The sequence below is a fragment of the Carassius auratus genome, unplaced genomic scaffold, assembly GCF_003368295.1.
Source record: "Carassius auratus strain Wakin unplaced genomic scaffold, ASM336829v1 scaf_tig00214480, whole genome shotgun sequence".
Lineage (NCBI taxonomy): Eukaryota > Metazoa > Chordata > Actinopteri > Cypriniformes > Cyprinidae > Carassius > Carassius auratus.
Window position 1 is genome coordinate 328316 of NW_020527673.1, and position 13658 is coordinate 341973.

Here is a 13658-nt window from a genome sequence, read left to right on the forward strand (position 1 = left end):
CTGATGAGAGAGACCTACAGTAGTGCTTTAGAGCTTAATAGGCTCCGGGCAGCACAAAAAACATGCCTCAGTTTTCAGTGGTTGGCTCATTGTCCCGCTCAGCAAGGTAGTGGCAGGCCACAAAGGGGAAGGGTATAGGTTGAAGAGAACTCTTTCAAAGAGGCTGATCTAAAGTCTGATTCACCCACAAACAGCAGCGTCCTTGTCCCAGCTCCACTGTTCCAGCACTATACAAAGAGAGCCAAGCGGCTCCTTTCCCATCGTTCCACCTCCCACTTCTTCCTCAAACTGTAATCAGCTACAAAATGTTTCTGCTGACAGGTTGGGGAGATGATTTGCTTCTGCTCTTGTATGCAAATCTCTCATATGGTTTCAATGCTGCTCAAAACTGTACCCTTCTAAGAAGTTATGCAGTAAATTATGTAGATGAATGAGCAGTTAATTAAACTTTTCCTTGTGATTGCATGGTGTTTTGTGTCAGGGGCATATTTAACATCACTTATCACTACATTACATACATTGAGCATTTGTGGTTGAGGACAAGCCCGGACTAGCCAGGGGTGCAATCTGACCCCCCACTGCTACAGAAAGGCAATCTAATCCATTGCTAAATTTCTCATAATCCATTTGACATGGTGGAAACAAAGCACAAGTTACAGCAACAACAGCTGGCATTGTGACACAGACCCTGGCTTCCAACATCTGCAATTCTCAGAATAACAAAATTAAGTCTCTTCTGAAGGATTGTAGGATCTGGAGAGAATGGCAAGCGAATCAGAGGCTTGGATGAACCCTGAGAAAACAGACAATGTTTATTTGTTAAAGTAAAAAAAAAAAAAAAAAAGATGCGCAAACCCAAGTCATCCAAGTGCATTTTCTTGTTCACGAACATTTATTCCAAAGCTGAAATGCGTTGTGTGAGAGAAGGACATAGTGTATAAAAAGGGCAGTGGCAGAAGCCAATAGCTCTGTTTATTCTCTCAGCATGGCTGTGCTAGCATTGATAGGATTACAGGTCACACCAGAAGTGAGAGCCAGGGGACTCCGCGGCCCTTCAGAATCTGCATTATGTTTCCCTGCCCGGGACACAACCGTGGAGGATAGGCACTGCAGGATTTATAGCCCAAAAAAGACAAATAAATAAAGAATGTTTTCCCTTCATCTGGCTAGAGCACATAGACACTTTTTCCATCAACTGAAATAGATTTTACCCAGATGGGACGAATATAGTTTCATTATCACTGTGCACTCACACCATAGGAACATCATCCAGGGCCATCACTGTCTGGAATCCCATTTCATCCAAGAGCTTTGGAGAAAGATCAAACAGAGACCTGGAAAACAAGAAAGAATGAAACAAGACAATAAGACATTAAAGCTCCAAGGACAGATTGGAACTTGGCAGGACTTGGTGCTTGCATAATTCAATCGAACATTTCACAGATCCCATGACGGCATCTCAAAGAGCCATTTTTTCCCTTTTAGTTGAGGAAAGAGATGACTATATGTCATGTATTGTATTCAATATTTGAAAGTACTGTTTCATAGCTGGCCAAAAGGAAGAAATCATCCCCCAAAAATCAAATAGACCACCAAAAGATGTACTACAGGACACATACTGTATCTCCAGATGATTGTAATACAGTTAAATGCTCCATTATGTGGATCAGAATAATAAACAGGAGACTGTAGGCTGACAGACAACCACTAACCATCACACTGTATCCTTGCCCATTGTACAAGGACACAGTAAGACGCCACATAGCCGTCATCCTCCCACACAGCTGTTGTGAATTTAACCTCCATCTTCAAAGAATCTGTCCAGTGGTTGGAGGGTAAGGAAAAAGACAGAAATGAATGAAAATAAATATGGAACGGATGAAGGAAGGATGTGCCTTTATCAACATGATGGCGTTCTACCACTCCGAACAGACCGCTCTCATTACCCAGAGTATCTGTGTTTGTAGTTGTGGGTATTAAGATCAAAGCGAGTCAGTTTGCATCAAGGGAACTGTTTAAACTGAACGGTCAGATAAGACAACTCTGTCCTCCAATATAGCTAACAAGCTGAAATGGCTTTGTTTACCCTATGCAAACATTCAAATCCCAAAACAAACAGTTGCGCCAAGCCTTGAGCTTGAGTTTTGGCAGGCGGGAAAAGGGGATGTTCAGACAGGGCACGTCCAGTCTCATTTAGCAAGGATGCCAGGCACACTCACTGAAATATTGTACCTCGCCTTTGTGCTACACACATTAAAGTCACTCTATAAATAGCATAATCATATCCATTCCTCTGAGATTCTCCATCATCCTGATCCAGATGCCACAGCGGGACAGCGGGAATGGGGTTGCTTTTATTAGCAGGTTCACTGGGCATTCTTGTGGGGAAGTGGGTTGTGCTTGGATGGGAGATTTCATTTAATTGGAATCCAGCGGTAACGTCTTCAGATGGGGAAGGATCCAGGATGTGGTATGGAGGGCAGACGGGGGAGCCTTTTTTTTTTGAGAATGAAAGAGAGGTTGGAAGAAAAGAAACTTTTTTCTCCCCTTTTTGTTATCCGTCAGAGGTGGAGGAGGGGGAATGGGGTGACTGGCATGAATCTGGGATACAAGCGGAACTTTCGCATTGTGTGTGGTTTAGTCCTGCTTTTTATTGCACAGATTGTCTGAGGAGTCTGACAAGGGGCCTGCCAGAGTGTTCCTCCATTCCCGAGTAAAAAAAGGGGAGGTTGACCCCTCTGCCTGGTTTCTTATACACGTTTTAACACATTTTTTGTTGGTTGCTTCAAAAGATTAACAAAAGAAGCTGTGTGTCTGTTAACAGCAATGAAATGTTTGAAGCTTTGCGCTTTGTCTTGGACCTGTAGAATTTCTGAAGGAGCACAACTTTTTGTTCGATTCTTAACGATATGTTCCAAATGACCATTGCTTGAGTGTTAATTATCTCTGTTATCAAAAAACCAAGAACATCTCAGCTGTTCAGCCTGACTTAGAAATAAGGACTTAAATGTAGTGTCTGACTGCTGCTTGTTTTGAAAGCGAGCTGTTGAGAGGCCTAGAAGTAGGATGTGAAGCCTTTAAGTCTGTCACCAGCAGTTGGCGAGCTGTCAGCTGGAAGCCATGGCCAGGGTCGTGCTCCCAGATCTACTGGCTCTTCACCGCAGAAGAGGCGCCATTTTAAAGCAAGCATAAGGAACATGCAGTTGTTTGAAGGCCTCACAAGGTCAGCTGCCGTAGATTGACTGGAGCGCACCACCATTGTGAGCTTGAGTTTGATGTTGACATTGAGATATGGCTGGTGCTTGATGTGATCCAGGTTGTCTATAGAGAATGTCCTATGCCAGTAGTCTTATTTTCAGAGGTAAATCTAAGGCAATTATAATAATAATAATAATAAAATACCTTAAACTGATTTCTGTTTGTGAAACAATTTTTGCATTGTGACAGTCAGGTTCATGCAAAAAGTGTTTAAAAATACATTTAATCTATTTAACTATAATCATTGTCATGTTTACTTTTGAATGACATTTTTGTCATAAATAATAAAATTTAAAGTTGTTCAAAAAGTGCAATAAACTCATCTTAAGCTGTAATTAACTATAATACACCAATAAACTTACTTTTCAGTTCTTAGCCTTTTAATTTACATCTTTATTTTCTTCATGCAGAAAAGACCAGAGAAATGTTAAAATCTGTACTTTCTCTCTCTCTCTCTCTCTCTCTCTCTCTCTCTCTCACACACACACACACACGTACACACACACACACACTTTTAGTGGGAAATATTAGCCCATTAATGTATTCTGTGAATAAAATGAATAAAATATGTGCTACACTTTAAAATAAAATAATAATAATAATAATAAAATAAAAAATAAACAAAAACAATTACATGTTAAACATAAGACTTGACATATATATGTGTGTGTGTGTTGTCTATCAGTTTTAAAACCTAAAACTGATACTCAACTTTAGGCCTAAACAAATTTGTATAAATATTTTCAGACCTACTCCTGATAATGCAAAACATGCAATTAAGAATATTATAGCGCATTCATACATAGTTTGTTTAATAAAAGCATGCACTTTGAAAATGTTTAGGCCTGTTTGTGCACTTCACACTCCCCCCTCTTTGTCCCTCGCCTGCTGTCCTTTAACGCGTCCTCCTATTGACAGTCTCTTTGCGGTTCCCACAGCACAATAGCCATCAATGCCCCGCCCCCTGGGCGTGACCAACGCTGTGGGCAGTCTATAAAACCCCCTCCGAGTTAGACTGAGGAGACTCTCTCAGTGCTACTATGATACAGACGGATGACACGCTTGTTTTTTTAGAGTAGACTATTGGAGGGAAGTTTAGGTTAATGCTGTGTATATCACAAAGAGAGCGTTCTTCCCTTAGAATTGAATGAACATGTCTAAAGCGTACAGCAGAAAAGCAGTGTTCTCCCTCGCGGGGGCGACCGTCACCTGTCTAGGTCTGCTGTTATTTCTGTCGCAGCATCAGCGAACACAGATGGACGGGATGCAGAACGAGAGCGAGGTCGGCTTGCGCTCGCTCCAGAGTCTGGGGGAATCAGAGGCTGATGATGGAGCTCAGCCTGAACAGAGTGGAAAGAAAGGATTCTCTGCCTATTTTTCCAAGCTGACCCGCAGCAGGAGGGAAGCGGATAAACCGACCGAGGCGTCCGGAGCGACGAAAGACGCGCCGCCTGCTGAGGACATCAGCGCGAGTGACATCTTCATCGCAGTAAAGACCACTAAGAAGTTTCACCGATCCAGACTTGATCTACTGCTGGACACCTGGATATCCAGAAACATGCAGCAGGTATGTGTGTTTGCACTGTTACAAACTGATTTCAACAACTTTGCATAACTTGGTTGCAATCTTTTGTTACATATTTAACCAGCCGGAAACAAAGGGGATGTTTTTTCGTGGTTTTAATGGTAATAGGTGGGCACTGTCTTTCCGCTTCAAACCACCTTGCCCTACTTTATGACAATTTTGGCTATGAATTTAGTTCATATTCATAATCTTCCGAGTTTTAAAAAAATCCAGTTACAGTCTTTCATTTTATAAATATTTTGTATTTTATATTTTGCATTAGGCTACTGTCTATTAAATAAAAGTTAACTTCAATAGTTTAAACTGGAGATGGATCAGTATTGCTTTTAATGACCAATACAGATTATGTTTGTTTAATTGGCCGATAACAAATGGATACATTTAAATGTAGCTTAAATATTTTATTATCCATGAATGCAATTTCACATATGCATTTGTTTGAGTCTGAATGGATGCAAGTTTATTGTCCTCTTACATTAAGTCACTTGTGTACCTGTGAACATTGTTGTTTCCTGTTGAACACAGTGGTAAAATGGTATTCCTCTTTAGAGATCCTCTGAATGATTGCATTTATTACTACACATGTTATTAAAGAACTGATTAAGTAAACGAATGTGTGAACAACAACAATAAAAAAAAAGTTAAACCTATCATCAGTCAATCTATAGAATCAATATCTACAACAGGACCACAAAACTAATTCAAATGTGTACTTAAGGGACCAAAATGTTATATTTATATCTGCCTGGCATATTAAAAAGCACATTTTTAAACTCCGAGTGCTTTCTGTAGCAAACGCTGTGTTACTCAAAGAGAGATGGGTGGCTGTAAGTTCCCCCCTTTCTCCCCTCCTGCTCCATTGTTTGGGGTGTCCCCGTGAATACGCCGGGGCTAAGGATGCATCACAGCAGCGGCTTCAGAGCTGTCCCCTTCTCAGCACTAACAAAGCGTCTTTCTGAAGGGGGAAAGAAAAGCTTTGCCAGCCCCTTGTCTCGCACTCTCCATGGGAACTGGGGATCTGGAGCAGAGGCTGGGTCAAGCAACCCAAGCGGTGGGAAAACAGAGTCTTCGTTATGGAGATGCTGGGGGTACAAAGGGACAGCATCTATAGGCAAGGGAAGGCTTTTCAGCAGCATGCCGAGTGGCTCACAGTATGAAAATACAGCTCTGAGAAAACAGGCCTCTTTTGCAGCCGGCACAAAAGCACTCTCGGCACATCGACAGCAGCGAGCACAGAGCAGTCAAAGTGATTTTATCCACCACCTAGAGTAGTTGCTCATACATCTTGCAAAAGTCAGTTTAATTTGCCTCGGGGCTCTGTCACAATCTGTTTCCCTCACACCTTAGACAAGAGGGGTTTTATTCTTGTCATTTGAATATGACACCGCCATAGCAACACTTTTAGATGCCCGCAGCGTCTCAGTACAAAGGGCATTATGTTTGTGATGTTTCTGTGAATATCAAAGCATGTGGAATGTGAAAAATTTAAATCAGATCACTTTAGCCTCCGTACTCATTCAGTCAGCTCGGATTTGTCTTTTGCTGTCCAGCTAAACTGATATGACCACTACAGGCTAGGCGAGACTGAAAACTAAGACTAGGTTTGTTTAGTACAGGAGTTGATGGAAGTTAACCCACAGAAGAGAGAGTTAACAGCAGGGATTATTAGCAGCAGCTGGTGGGGAGCAGCGCAGACATAAAAGACCAGCGTAGACCAGAATACAAGGGGGAGTTCCTGGAGAATGAGTGCCAGGTGGCTGGGTCTCAAAGAACAAAAGATAGCTCTAATGCCAGCTATATGAGTCCTCACATTCTCAACATGTGCACACGGAGAGCCGCTCTCAAAATGATTTCTACATTCATCCATGCAACACCTGAGTACGTTAAACCCCAGTTATTGTCATCTGAACGCCCGGGGATTATCCCAAGGACTCCGGTGTAACGTTTGGCCGCTTGCCACGATGGCTGGCACCAGACAAGTGTTGCAGCGAGCCAGGCGTTGTTAGACCCACAGCATGGGAACTTTGTCACATATGTCAAGTGAGATGATGCATGACCGACACTGTGAACGTGTTCATAGGGGATAGAAACTTGTGTAGGAAGGATCTTTCCATCTTGTTTACCTTCTTCAGGTGCTGCCTTGACGGGTGATGAACAGCTCGCTGTCTTGGGCTGTTTACATGTAAACACTGAGAGCAGATCCAATCTGTGTCTGCTGTTGACACTCATGGCAGCCTGTGGCTGTTCTTGGTGGGAAACTGTCTTGTCTTTGTTTAGAGTCAGTCACGGTCAGCAAGAAACTCCCCTAGCTTAGTTAATACACTGGAATTATCAGTATTTTTCTAAGTGAAACCCTATAGAGCTCTGGTACTTTCTGATTATTAAAAGCATGCTTTGTAATTGTCTTGACTTGATGATTCAGGACTCTTGAATAGTGTTATTCTTTTCAGTCAGATCTGCTCTATTTAGAATTGTTTATGGTGCAGCTTCTGGCTTCCGCTGTTTCTCTAAATTTCCCCCCTGGAACAATGCAGCTTCCCCAGTGAGAGAAATTCACAACAATGAGAGAATAGCCTGTGCCGCGGCTGCGGTATCCGGTGTCCAGTTACACAGAATGCCATTCAGATCAAATGCACACTTGCTCGACGCAAATTAAGTGCCATGACCAACCTAATTATCTCTTTCTGAACTTCTTAACTGCAGAACTACTCTCTGATTGTGGCAGTAACTTCTCTGGGTTGAAAACAAGACGGTGAAAGCAGTGCAGATCTGTTGTGGCACGAGTCTGTTCAAGTTTCTGGTCTCTGATTGGCACAGGTAGAGGGAGCAGGACTGTTTGGTGTTTAATAGAGGGAGTAACTTCTCTCTACTTCCTTCCCGGGAAGAAGGAGACAGACAGCCAGGCTCCACGCTCAGCCTGCCCTATGCCAGACCTTCCTTTGGCGGGGTGGGAGCCCTACCAATCTTTGCCTGCTCAAACAACCAAACCCTCATCCTTTCTTGTGTGCCGAGAATGCTGGGAAAAGTGCATTTTGAAGAAAAGACTTGACATCTATGAAAGAAACCACAAAAGGGTCATTTTGGCACACATTATCTTCAATAAAAGGGAAACTGAGAAACAAAGCCATGTGCCACGAGAGGCCTCTCTTAGTTAACCACTGCAGCTGTATGCAAATCCAGGCAAACATATTTGGGATTTACCCAGTGACAGCTTTACCCACTCCTCATTGTCTCTGTGCACAGGGACAGTGGGAGCAGGGATCGGGGGGAGTGGCCACACACACACATTGTAATGCACTAATCAGATCTGAGGTTTCTCTCTCTGTCAGTGCCCAGTCTGCCTTGGCAGCTGCCTGTGTGATTAGTCTGTCCTTTCAGCGTAACTCTGCTCAAACAGTGCCAGCCTCTGATCCTTTACCCGGTCCAACCGCCAGCCCTCCCTGAACAAACATCGGCCTTGGGCCTCGGCCCCAGAGTGCTGCGCTAAACATCTGCTCAGAGTTTGTTCTGCAAACCAATCAAACATTATTTGCCAATGTTTGAACGTTCAAAAAAATGCGACTGTGAAAAGGGGGGAATGAGTCCACGTGTGTGTGTGTGCTGGCATTTGAAAGGAAACAAAAAAACGAATTCACTGTTGAGATAAAGTTCACAAAATAGCTGAAGCTCATAAGAGAAGAGTTTTGTAGCGTAGGTGTACATGTTCAATGCCAGTTGGGCGTGGGCAAATTGACCTGTTCAGACACGTGGCTGTGATAAGGCGGCGGGTGGCAGGTGCTGTCTCACCTGAGGTGGAAAGCAAACAGGTTAACGGCAGTGCATGGCCAGGGGCGCGCCGCCTTTTCATCAGTCTGACTGAGGCGTGTGGCGGCGTCTTCTCAAGGGCTCCTTTGAGCCGAGGCTGCCGCCTCGCACCTGCTCTGTCTTATCTTCCACAATGAGCTCCTAATCCCACCCCTTCTATTTTAACGTTAACAAAACCCTGAGGGGTCAGACGTCAGTGAATGCACACTGGTGTGAATGCATATTCATCCATTGGAGAATGGGACCTGGTGCTTCTTTCTTTTCTTTCAGATGACTTGGCCATTCCTTCTTGGGACATGTCTTAAGTGGATAGAGGGATGAGGAATGGAAAAACTTGGGAGGTGGTCAGGGGCAATGGAATGGGGGTGGAGAGTTGTGGGCGGTGGGGGTAAGTGTGGTGGTCTGCTCCACACTTTGTTCTGGGCCTGGGATGCTTTGGGGTGTGGAGTAGTTGCTATGGAGAGATTGACAACAAGAACAAGAGGCCTTTATTTTGGGGGGTAGATTTTGGCTTGTTTAACTTGCTGAGTTTTCCATGGCGTAAAACCCAGACAATGGTTCCTAATCAGTCCGCTTGGAATAAATAGCTCTTCAAGACACATGATTCCAGTTTGCAACGCGCCAATTCCCATTTCGTCTTTGCTCTAGTGCAGTGATTCATTGATGGACTTGTGTGACTTCATTGATAGAGCTAACAGGGCTTTGTCGTGTTTTTGCAGACATACATCTTCACGGATGGCGAAGATGAAGAACTGAAGAAGAAAATCGGTAAGTACAGCTTCCTCAAGCGGCAGTCACAAGACATTCCCACTTTGATATGCACATAGTTTGGACTCAGCCTTCTAATCCTCTTAAAAACATGTGGTTAGCTAAAGGGAGCTGGGAAGATGGTATTAGTGCGCCGGCAGAGTCACCTGACCTCTTAGATAATGGGGATTTCTCAAGTGATAGACATAAGTGGAGTATTACATGAGCATTGACAAAGTATCTTTCCTCTTGTCCACACAGGAAGCCATGCTATCAACACCAACTGCTCTGCTGCCCACAGCCGCCAGGCTCTGTCCTGCAAGATGGCTGTTGAGTACGACAAGTACATAGAGTCTGGAAAAAAGTAAGCATTGCATGATTACAGTCACGTTGTAAATACAGGTGCTGGTCATATAATTAGAATATCATCAAAAGTTCATTTAATTAACTAATTCCATTCAAAAAGTGAAACTTGTAGATTAAATTCATTCATTACACACAGACTGACATATTTCCACTGTTTATTTCTTTAAATTTTGTTTTAGTGTCAAAATAAACCATATTGGATGTTCTAATGATATCTGTGTCTGGTGTAGGTGGTTCTGTCATGTGGATGATGACAACTATGTCAACGTGAAGACATTGGTGAAGTTGCTGTCCAACTACCCTCACACTCAGGACATGTACATTGGGAAACCCAGTTTGGACAGGCCTATTGAGGCCACGGAAAGACTTGGGGACAAGATGGTAGGTGGTCCAAAATATCCTCATTTTATATATATACACTGGTTGTAAAGATTAAAAAAGGAGCATTAAGAATAGAAACTGATGTTTTGGTGTTTCCATTGCAGAGACCTGTCAATTTCTGGTTTGCTACTGGAGGTGCAGGCTTCTGTATCAGCCGTGGGCTAGCTTTGAAGATGAGCCCCTGGGCAAGGTGCAAACTCTCAACTATCCTAATGCAGTGTCTAAGAGCATATTCAGTGTTTTAAGATGTTTAATGTTGACTTATTTTACTATTTTAATGGCAGTGGTGGCCATTTCATGAACACTGCAGAGAAGATCCGTCTTCCTGATGACTGCACCATCGGCTACATCATCGACTCAGTTCTTGGGGCCCCTTTGACTCGAAGCAGCTTGTTCCACTCACACTTGGAGAACCTGCAACAGGTGTCCAAATCAGAAGTACACAAACAGGTAAGGAACTTGATACAGACACTTCTGTAAAATACTTTATTCTGTAAAATGCAGCGTAGTTGTACTAATGCAGTCTTTCATATAATTCCATTTAGATTACACTGAGTTATGGAATGTTTGAAAACAAGAGGAATATCATCAGCATGAAAGGGGCTTTCTCTGTTGAGGAGGACCCATCCAGGTAAAACAAGTTCTCAACACGCTAGATCACATTTGGATTTTGCTTTTATCTACATTTTCGTGCATGTACAAATCTAACATCTATTTTTTATTCTCTCTCAGGTTTAAGTCAGTGCACTGTCTGCTGTACCCAGACACTCCATGGTGCCCTCCTCAGGTTGCCTATTAAGGGCGACCGGCTCCTCTGTTGTATCCTCGTCCCTCACTGCCTCGGTATCTGAAAGGCATGAGGGACCAGTGTGGTATTAGGCCGTGTGGCCGCTGCGTTTACTCTGCAGTGGCGCATGGCCTTCCGTGGTTATACTGGGCTGCTGTGCGGCCCGCCTTTAAACAGTTCCTTCCTGACTGGTGCCCGAGCTTCCTGTCCAACTCCGACATCATGAAGGGCCTGGCTTTCAGAAGGATGCTTTTAGCGCCAAGCTTTGCAGGCAATCAACTGTGCTTTATGTGATTACTGTTGCTTGTATCCCATTTGCAATTCTCATAGAATGTAACTTTCTAGTATACCCAAGCCTTTTGCCAGCTTTATATGCTTAGTTTTAAATTCTAATTAGCAAATTAGCGCATACTTTATATTTTATTCTCTGCAAACGCCGTTCAGGATGTTCTTTCCCTCAGGTTTGATTGAATGATTGAGTTCTTTAAAATCTTCAGATGAAATCAGTTACATGGGTGCTTTATTATCTAGTTCTAAAGGACTCCGGACAAACCTAATGAGATGAAGGTCCACTTTTTTGCAAATTGATTTCTTCGATGTCAGTGTTATTATAATTATTATTGTAAGAGTTTTTAATGACCTTTAGTGCTGGCAATAGGCAATTTTTCCAAAATATGCCGTCAGGTTATTTTAATCTGTGGTGTATGAGGACTGAGCACTTTTCTCCCTAAATCCTCTGGGCATTTTATGGCGATTGAACTTTTATATCTTAAAGCTGTGTGAAAATGTATCAAGTGCCCAAAATGTTTAGATCTTTATATTATTTAAAGCCAATGCATTCAAACAATCTTGGCAGATAGATATGAGATTTTAGGCATGATTTATTGTTATAATTTTGTTTTAGCTTTGCTCAAAGATGTACTGAAGTGGGAGTTGCACAGCTTGGTTTAAAATGCCTGTTTGTTGCTCAAGTAAAGCATCTCCTAGCAATCTCTTAACGCCGGTTACTCTTGGCACCAGGGCCACTGTCAACACAATGTACGGTACATTGTTAAAACAGATGCCGGCTAAAGTTTAAGACGTGTTTATAGCATCGATCAGAGTTCTCTGATCCCTTTTGCACAGACTGATCTGGCTTAGAGCCACAGTTTTCCCCATTCTTTCGCGGCCGACAGTTGGACATCACTATGCCAACTATACAAAACATGTTAAGTGAGAGCTTTACATGAGCATCAACAAGTGATCCTAACAGAGTTGCAGTTTCTCTATGAGAATGACCCATATTGGGTGAGCCTGTATATTTTACTTTAAAGCAGTATTTCTGTACTGTGCCATTTCAAAACAATTGTATTTGTACATAATTGTTTAGATATTATATGAATTTGGTCACCTGTGGATCAGACCTTGTTCTGATGATTCCTCTAAAAAGATTTTTTAATGCTCGGACTTTTGCTAATGGCTGTAATTTATATTCCAGTATCTGGATTCTTTGTTCAAATGTTGTCCTCTCAGGGATCACAATCCTGATATTGTTACCATGCGCCACCTTGGTAATTTACCATTCAGCTTTTAAATAAAGCAGCATATTCGCTAAGAAACTTTCCTGCACTGTTGTTTGCTTTCTTTCAGCTGACACACTACATACATATTTCAACAACTAAAACCTACATTTTAGCTGTTTCCAACACAAATTTATCATATGATTAATCTAGACCACAAGCCACAATGCATGCATGTTGATCGGGAACTGATGCACTCTTTGAAAACATTGCCTTCCATTGAGTGATCAGTTACATAATTTTCATTTTTTGTTGAACTATCAAGGACACACTCACTACTATAGTGCAACACAGGCGACTTGCATCAATCATTTAGAGTAAAATCATCGCCAGACCGCAGAGGTTCAGAGGCCAGTGTCTCTTACTCTGTCAAAACTGTTACTGAAGCATGCAAGCAAAACAAACTCGGCCTCTCGTGGGTTTCGAGGGCTGGCACTGACCCGTACTGTGTTGCTTGTTGTATTAATGAAACACACTTGAAAGTTTAGTCTCACACACATGCAATTTATTATTCTACAAGAATTGCCATGGGAAAGGACATTTCCTCACTACCGGGCCTTTCAACACACTATATACTCATGTCATTTAAGGCCTGGAAAATATATGGGAGAGCAAGGTAAATTGTCAATTGTTGATCATAATTGCATTAGACTTTTTATACAACACATTTTGAGATATAGAGTGGCAAGTGCTATTTATATGGAAATAGTCTGCCATACTTTTTTTTTTGGTCTGGTCTCGTTGAAAAAGTTAATGGAGAAAGTGTATAATGTGCACGCTCTTGATAGTCGGAATCAGTAATACATGCAGCAAAAATGTGAAAAGCCTTGAAGTGAAGCTTGATTTCTTGGATGACTAAATACATTATGAAGACTTGTATTGCTTCAGATCACATAAACGGGAGGTCAACAACAGAAATGTTGTAAATGTTATTGCAAGATGATACAAATCCTTTTATTCCTTCGACATTAATAACAGGCTCCACCACAAACACTAATTCCACACCCCACTGACACCATTCGGTATGTTTTTAAAACCACTTTTTTTTTTTTTTACGTTCCAGTCAGATCACAAAGATCTTATAACACACATAATCATGTTTTGATTAAGTCACATCTGGGCCTGTTTTAATGGTGTGAGAGTTTATATTCTTAAGCCACGGCTGCCTGTT

The 13658-nt window shown here is 42.3% G+C and overlaps 1 protein-coding gene across 1 annotated transcript; it reads left to right on the forward strand.

The window, feature by feature from the left end:
- Window positions 1-4272: 4272 nt before the first annotated feature.
- Window positions 4273-12531, forward strand: lfng (LFNG O-fucosylpeptide 3-beta-N-acetylglucosaminyltransferase). Its single transcript, XM_026257750.1, has 8 exons — window positions 4273-4825; window positions 9367-9415; window positions 9656-9758; window positions 9991-10141; window positions 10246-10331; window positions 10426-10591; window positions 10687-10772; window positions 10874-12531. Exons 1-8 carry the CDS (start codon window positions 4406-4408, stop codon window positions 10938-10940), a joined length of 1128 nt encoding a protein of 375 aa, XP_026113535.1. The 5' UTR covers window positions 4273-4405; the 3' UTR covers window positions 10941-12531.
- Window positions 12532-13658: the final 1127 nt, after the last annotated feature.